The sequence below is a fragment of the Capsicum annuum genome, chromosome 9 (assembly GCF_002878395.1).
Source record: "Capsicum annuum cultivar UCD-10X-F1 chromosome 9, UCD10Xv1.1, whole genome shotgun sequence".
Taxonomy (NCBI): domain Eukaryota; kingdom Viridiplantae; phylum Streptophyta; class Magnoliopsida; order Solanales; family Solanaceae; genus Capsicum; species Capsicum annuum.
Window position 1 is genome coordinate 198688463 of NC_061119.1, and position 8294 is coordinate 198696756.

An 8294-nucleotide genomic window follows, 5' to 3' on the forward strand; every position below is an offset into this window, starting at 1 on the left:
AAAGTGGGAACCTACATCCTTTTATAGAGTTGTAGGATCGATGTTTCCTTTTCCAATTAGAAGAGCTTCCATATTCAATACAAATTCAAATTGGAGGTTGTTTCGTTCTCCCATACAAATTCAAATTGGAGACTATTTCTTTTTCCCATGCAAATTCAAATTGTAGTTTTTTTCCTTCCCCAATATAAATTGAAAGAGTTTCCATCTCCAATACAAATTCAAATTGAGGGTTATTTTTCTTCTCCCATATAAATTCAAATTGGAGGTTTTTTCCTTATTTTTCTTCTCCCATATAAATTCAAATTAGAGGTTGTTTCTTTCTCCAATATAAATTCAAATTGGAAGAGTTTCCATCTCCAATACAAATTCAAATGAATGTTTTTTTCTTCTCCCATACAAATTCAAATTGGGGGTTGTTTCCTTCACCAATATAAATTCAAATTGGAAAGTTTTATTCCTAGTTAAGTAATGTGGTAAAAAGTTTTTCAAAATCTATTTGGAATGGGATATCATGTCTCACCAACGGGTCTTACATGTAGAGATTTATGAAAAAAATAGGAATTTTTTTTAGAGGCAATATCAATATGTAAATTGCATAGGTTCAACTTTATGAAAATCTTTGAAGCACGAAGGAAACATGTTTAAATAAATCATACTTCAAGTCTAGTCTCAAAAAGATTAAATGTCTCAACAAGTCTTGAAGTAGGGGGCATTTGTGGGCTCTGAAATTTTATTAAATTTAAATCAGTACGAAATTCAGATTATATTAAATTTAAAATATATTAGTCCCAGTTCGGACTGACCCGTCAAAGTCAAAACCCGTGTGGGATAGCCCGAATGGGTTGGGCCAACCCGTATTGATAGCTCTATCTTCAAAAGGCTAATCAGATGACAATAACTTTATCGGTTACTTCAACGCACCCCAACATTTTACAAACTTGTACAAAAATGAATTTAACTAAATAAAGAACCCAATTAGGCCCAAAGAACTTTAGTGTACAGAGGATAATTCATAAGGAGAAACAACATAAATCTTCATGGTTTGGAGTTTAATTATATATTTTTTTGATATTTTATACAATTACTGAAAAAATTATTTTTAGGTCTGTCGAGATACATAATTAGCTCCTGATACATCTAATGAAGATACATTTTTTCTTTGTAAAGATATATAATTAGCCCCCGATATTTTTTTTTTTTTGATTTTGAGCTAGTCGAGATACACAATATATCTAATGAAAATATATTTTTTTCGATTTTGGATCTATCGAAATACATAATTAGCTTCTGATACATTCAATGAGGATATGTAATTAGTTGAAATTTTTATAATTATTTTGTAAGGATGAAAATTTGTGTAAATATAGTAAGTTAAGGTATTTGTTTATATTATTTTTCCAATTCATAATCCAAATTGAAAAAAAAAAAAGTACCCCAAAAAAATGGAAAATCTACAAAAGGCTAATATCCAAACGTGTGGCTCTACTGGCCACTTACCTTATCTAGTTATTGAGTGACTCTAAATCATTTTTCTCCCATCTATTTTTTTCTACAAAATACATACAACAATGACATGCATTCACTTCCTTTGTTCGCTCAAATAAAGATTAGCATGGCTTCTTCAACTCTTTCTCCTGTTACTCCTTCTCAGGTAATTATACTGAAACCATCTTATTACATAACTATGGCATAGCTATGTACCTCCTGGGATTGATCTGAATCCCTTTGTATATATAATATTAACACTATTTTTTTTATGTATATATCTTGACTTCTTTGTGCGTTCACTTTGTTTTGGTTTACATATTTAACGACTGGAATCACAATCATGTCAGAGCTAGTTACCTCAAGGGATTTATCTAAACCTCCTTCGTCGATAGTTTTACATTGTATATATAATGTTAAAATTTTTTCTTATGTATATATCTTGACTTCTTTGTGTATTTACTTTTTGTGGCTTTCATGTTTTCCATTCCTTTAGTAAGATTCCGCTCGACTGTAATCCCAATCATGTTAGAGCTACCTCAAGGGATTTATTTGAACCCCTTCGTTAATAATTTTACACTTTATGTATAACGTTAAAATTATTTCATATATATATAGATATATATGGACTTCTTCGTGCCTTTACTTTTTTTGATCTTCATGTTTTGAAACCGGCTCCACGATTATAAGCAATTGAGCTTGCAATGAAGAGCTAGGTACCGTGAGGGATTCATCCAAATTCGACAATTATAGCATATATAATAGATGTACCGTGAGGGATTCATCCAAATTCGACAATTATAGCATATATAATAGATGTCGTATGGCTATGTGCCAGTGTGAAATTTGAAAAAAGTGGTTTTTTGTTTTGAAGTTGAAAAATGATACTTGAAAAATGAAGTTATGTTTGGGCGTGAATATAAATTTAAGTTGTTTTGATATTCTGTGAGTAATTTAGATTGAAAAACTAATTTTTTGGTGTTCTTTAAAATCCTGAACATTATGGAAATCAACTTCTGAAACTTTTTGGAATTTAATGGCCAAACTTGTTTTCCTGAGTTGATGACAAAATAGTCAAAAATTTCCATGGCCAAACGCCTCCATAATGTCAAAATCATTTTTTTGTGTGTTGAATGCCTTGACGTAGATCTTTGTAGGCTTACTTTTTCATTTTGAATTGCTTTAGTAAAAATCTTAGCTCTGCCACTGCATTAATTTTTCGTATTTTTCCTTTTAATTTTCAGCTATGCTCCAGCAAAAGTGGTCTTTCATCGGTTTCACAAGCGTTGCTCATGAAGCCGATGAAAGTTAATGGACATGGATTAGGAAAGGAGAAGAGAATGAAAGTGAAATGTATGGCCACTAGCATTCCAGCAGATGACAGAGTGCCTGATATGGAAAAGAGGAACCTCATGAATTTGCTTCTATTGGGTGCAATTGCTCTCCCTACTGGTGGAATGCTTGTACCTTATGCTGCTTTCTTTGCACCTCCTGGGTTAGTTCTTTTTCCTTTTTAATTGAAATTGACTTTTATACACATGTAGTTATTTTCCTAGATAGGAAGGCGTGTAGGATGCTAATTAAGGTATATGGGTAGTAGGTAGGAGTTTGTATCTGCCAGTAGGCAGTAGGTATGCTTTGTCTTGTTATCCGTGCTAGTTGTCGTAGTGCTTTGTGTGTAATGTCTTTATATTGATGTTTTGGTGATGTTTGTTGTTTCAGAGAGGTCGAGTGAGGTACTATTTTGTGGTAGACTTATTTTTTCGTTTTTATATGTTGTTTATTTCTACCTATTGTTTCTTGTTCTTATATTATGTTTTCAATTCTCTAGAATATTTTTGTCTTGAGCTGAGGGTCTTTTGGGTACCGCCTCTCTACCTCACTTTTGAGTTAGTGGTACGAATGTGTATACTTTATCCTCCTCAGACCCCACTTTGTGGGAATATACTGCATATGTTGTTGTTGTAGTTATTATTTCCCTAACCATGATTATTCAAAGTACTTTTTCAGGTATTTTGAATCGTGAACTATCATGACTTATGTTGCTTTTTATGTACATTTCTAAGTAAATTTTAGTTGTAAGAACTTGAAGATACAGATCCACACCAAAAATTATGGAAATTGACTGCTGAACTCTGAAATATGTCACATAAAGTGTAACGAAAGGAGTACGTAGTTTTATACTATGGAGTAACTTAAATGATAAATATCAAGTAGCCGCCTATAATAAGTGTACATAGTAGCTTTGTATAACATGTTAAATTAATAATTCTAGGAAGTGAATATGAAGCACATCAAGATTATCGATCTCATACCAAATCGTATCAATTGAATCACTTTTATGAGAAATAAGAGATGACTTTCTAGGATAGAATCTTACATTAGGGACTAGGATTAATATTACTTTCCAATCCAATTTATTCCGCTTTTTCTTTGGGAATTGGTTCTTGTTAAGTTGTTAGTATGTTGCTATTCTATATTCTGTCTAACTCCTATTTCATGGCTTGCTAGTGTAATCTATTGAACTTTTTGATAAGTTTTTCTTTCTCAAATTGTTGGCATTTGTTTTTATGTGGTTTTGGAATTGCAGTGCCAGTTAAGTTCAATATGCTAACAATCAGCATAGTAAATTTCAGAAAACAATCAGTTAACATTGTAGGCCCACATGTTACTTTTTATTTGAGTTAGTGATCAAAAATACACCTAATGCATCTAGGTTTTTTGAGTTTCATACCTGAATTATCAGGTGTGTGAGTTTTCTACCTGAATTATCATTAACTATTTATCTAAACACACCTTTACTATCAATTTTACTACCGAATGATGGTGATATTTCAGGTAGCAAAAGTGAACAAATAATAGTTGAGGTGTATTTTTGATAAATCATTGGCGATAGTTCATCTAGGAAACTTACACACCTATAGTTTAGGTAGCAAAAGTGAACAAAACTCGGTTACGTTGGGTGTGTTTTTGACACTTTGCTCTTTCTATTCAGTAAGTTGTGAGTTTAGTCATATTTTATGCTCTGGATGATATTTCTATATACTAAAAAATAAAACCTTCCTGAAACTTTAGCATGGAAATTTCGTTATTCATCCTACTGATTGATATCAAACATTTACTAAGTCACAGCCTTTTCATGCTTATGCAATATTATGGTTTCTGTTTCTAAGTTCCATGAAACAGCCTCTCTACTTCCTCGGAGGTAGTGGTATGGACTGCGTACATTTTACCCTCCCCAGACCTCACTTTGTGGGAATATACTGGATCTGTTGTTGTTGTTGTTGTTTCTAAGTTCCATACCGGATAAATTATGGACTTATAGACAAATGTAATGCCATGGAAACTTGACACCTTAAAATTCTTCTGGTACTTGCATAAGCTAAAGGTAGAAAGGCTGTTATAGCAAGAATTACTTGTATGCTATTGCAGTATTGATTTTGTATCACTAGATGAACTTGATCTATCTATCCATCTACCTATCTATCTATCCGATTCTCTAGGCTCTGTTGTCATTCAAATATTGTTCGTGTTACCAACTATTATTCATTATTTATCGTTCCATTTGGAATCAACAGCTCAAGAGGTGGTAGTGGTGGTACCATTGCCAAGGATGCCTTAGGTAATGATGTTGTTGCGAGTGAATGGCTCAAAACTCATGCACCTGGCTCCAGAACCCTGACTGAAGGACTAAAGGTACTTGTGCATTTTCTTTTAGTATCATAAATTCAATGTTGCTTGATAATCTTACAATTACAAGAAAGACATGGTACCCATGGCACATTTAAACAATTCTCCCCCATGGTATTCGGAGATTTTGGTGTTGTGATATTCTTGCAATGAAATTTTAGGGTGACCCTACTTACCTTGTTGTGGAGAACGATGGAACACTCGCAACATATGGTATCAATGCCGTGTGCACCCACCTTGGATGTGTTGTGCCGTGGAACACCGCTGAGAACAAGTTCATTTGCCCCTGCCATGGATCCCAATACAACAACCAAGGAAAAGTTGTTAGAGGACCTGCTCCTTTGGTAAGCTACCCCCCGCGTTTTTCATGCTCTTAGTAGTTGTCTTTATATCTTTCTATCAATGAACCTTCAGGTTTCGAGGCGAATTTAGAGCGGCTTCTGAACACATTGTTTTTTGGCTCAAACTATGTAAAGTGTATAAAAAAAGAACTTAAAAATGTAGACGTACATTAAGATCACACTCATTCTGAATTACTGATTTTGGATTTGGAATTTGCCTCTGAGCGACCAGGCGAAAGGCAATAATAATCACACAAAATCCTGAATTTGAATATGTCCCATGCTATCTTTACACCCCTGAGCAGAGCGAATCTAGGATATAAACTTTACACGTTCAACCTTCCAAAGGTTTTTAGCATTGAATCTATTGAATTTTAAAGTTGTGTACATATCTACTATTACACATAAGTTTATATTTCGGCTCGTAAGTATATTAGGTTCAGATGGACCCGATACTAATACCAACATTGTGTTTCTTGTTGACACAGTCCTTGGCATTGGCTCATGCTGACATTGATGATGGGAAGGTGGTGTTTGTTCCATGGGTTGAAACAGACTTCAGAACTGGTGATGCTCCATGGTGGGCTTAGATATCCCGTCTAGTTTATTATTATTAGTATATATATTCCCTTGTATCTTTGTTACATAGAAGCTTATTCCCCTTTTTATAAAGAAAAAAATGTAACTATTGAAACATTACCCTTTGCAGTCCCAAAATAACATTTTTCCTTTGGGATAAAAGTTCTTTTTGTAATTGTTCATCATCGTTATTCTTTTTTATTTCTATTTTATGATGATAGTGTCTGGACCAACTCATACACATATCAATTAGTTTCATCGGATAAATCTTAGTTTCCACCAGTATAAGTATAGAAAAACTTTGTTCACCAACGCTTTGAGCAGATGAGAAGAAATTTCTTGAATTCTTTTTTTCTTTGTTGAGATTCTTAAATTGTAAGATTTTATGATTCTCCCCCTATATGTGTTATAGAATGAAGAAAATAAGAAAGAAAATTGAACAGAAACTGAATGAAAATTTTTGATTTTTTTTCTTGATTCAAATAGAAGAGTATATCTCTATTTATAACAAACTAAATAAAATAAATAAGAAAATATGATATTTACCTTATAGCTATAAGATTAAATTTTCTTTAATTAATAAACTCTAGATTTAAAAGGAAATAAATAATGTAAAATATTGTTAGACTAAAAAATAAAAATAAAAATATTTTACCATTAATAAAAATGACAAAATAGAAGGAAGGTAAATCTCAAAATTCTCCCTCAAACTCAAGTTGGTGTATCCAACTTGAGTTTGAGCACTTAATTATAAAAAATGTAATTTTTCTTAATTTTGTTGCAGCAATCTAAGAAAGTTGGTCTTTCTCATCTTCACGTTCTTCTTCCACAAGTAGTGCTTTTGAATTATCTTGAGTGTCTTTGAATTTGCATACTTTTGTGACATGACCTTTTTGTTTGCAACTTCCACATAATACATCAGATCTCCACCAATAAAATTTTTCTGAGTGTGTTTTCTTTTTGCAATATTTGCAAAGTGGATAATCAATTTTTCTTTTTGATAGTTCACATAAAAAATACTTTCAACAACTTTGTCTTCCCTGTAAGCTCTTCTTTGCTCTTGTGCTTGAAGAACACTTATCAATTCAGCAAGAGAGATGGCAGAGAGATCTTTAGACTATTTCAAAGCGGAGATTTTGGACTCAAATCTCTCAGAAATAGTCACCAGAATTTTTTCAACAATTCTATTGTCTTTAAAATTTTCGCCAAGCAACCTGATTCTATTGACAATTAAAGAAATTCTGTCAGAATACTTAGTAATTGTCTCACCTTCTTGCATCCTAAGGGATTCAAATTCTCTTTTCAAATTCAGTATTTGATTTTGTCTGCCTCGTTCACTTCCTTGATACTTCTTTTCAAGTTTTTCCCAAGCTTCTTTTGTTGTTTCACATGCAATGATTTTAGAAAAGATTGAATCAACAACTGAATTTTGAATTACAATTTTTGCTTTATATTTTTTCGATTTCTCTTCTGAGTGAAGTTTGATTTCGACAACAGAAGGATTTGCAGGGAGTGGTTGTATGGGTTTTTCTTCCTTTACAACTTCCCACAAATCATAAGCTTAAAGATAAAATTTCATCTTAACTGTCCAAATTTGATAATTTTCACCAGTGAAGGTTTGTGGGGTATTGAAAGAGAGAGTATTGCTTGTCATGGTTTGAAAAACAAGATTTAAAATGATATGGGTTAAAAAAGATTGAAAATAGTCCTATGTTAAAAATAAAAGTGAGGATTAAAAATAATCTTACGTTAAAAATAAAAGTAAGATTAAAAGTAGGTTGAAAATAGGTATGGATTAAAAAATGATTGACAGTTTTGCTTCAATAAATTCACAGATCCATGAAGGCTTTGATACCACTGTTATGGAATGAAAAAGACAAGAAAGAAAATTGAAAACTGAATGAAAACTCTTGATTGATTCTTTTTCTTGATTTAAATAGAAGAGTACATCTCTATTTATAACAAACTAAATAAAATAAATAAGGAAAATATCGATATTTTCCTTGTAGCTATAAGACTAAATATTTTTTAATTAATAAACCTAGACTTAAAAGGAAATAAATAATGTAAAATATTCTTAGACTAAAAAAGAAAAAAAGAAAAATATTCTACCATTAATGAAAATGACAAAATAGAAGGAAGGTAAATCTCAACAATATGATAACTGCCATATTCTTGAGGATTTGCTCATCATTTTAT

The 8294-nt window shown here is 32.0% G+C and overlaps 1 protein-coding gene across 1 annotated transcript; it reads left to right on the forward strand.

Moving 5' to 3' along the window:
* Positions 1-1421: 1421 nt before the first annotated feature.
* On the forward strand, positions 1422-6307 carry LOC107863280 (cytochrome b6-f complex iron-sulfur subunit, chloroplastic). Its single transcript, XM_016709139.2, has 5 exons — positions 1422-1651; positions 2730-2980; positions 5064-5181; positions 5337-5519; positions 6005-6307. The coding sequence occupies exons 1-5, from the start codon at positions 1574-1576 to the stop codon at positions 6104-6106; spliced, it is 732 nt and encodes a 243-aa protein (XP_016564625.1). The 5' UTR covers positions 1422-1573; the 3' UTR covers positions 6107-6307.
* Positions 6308-8294: the final 1987 nt, after the last annotated feature.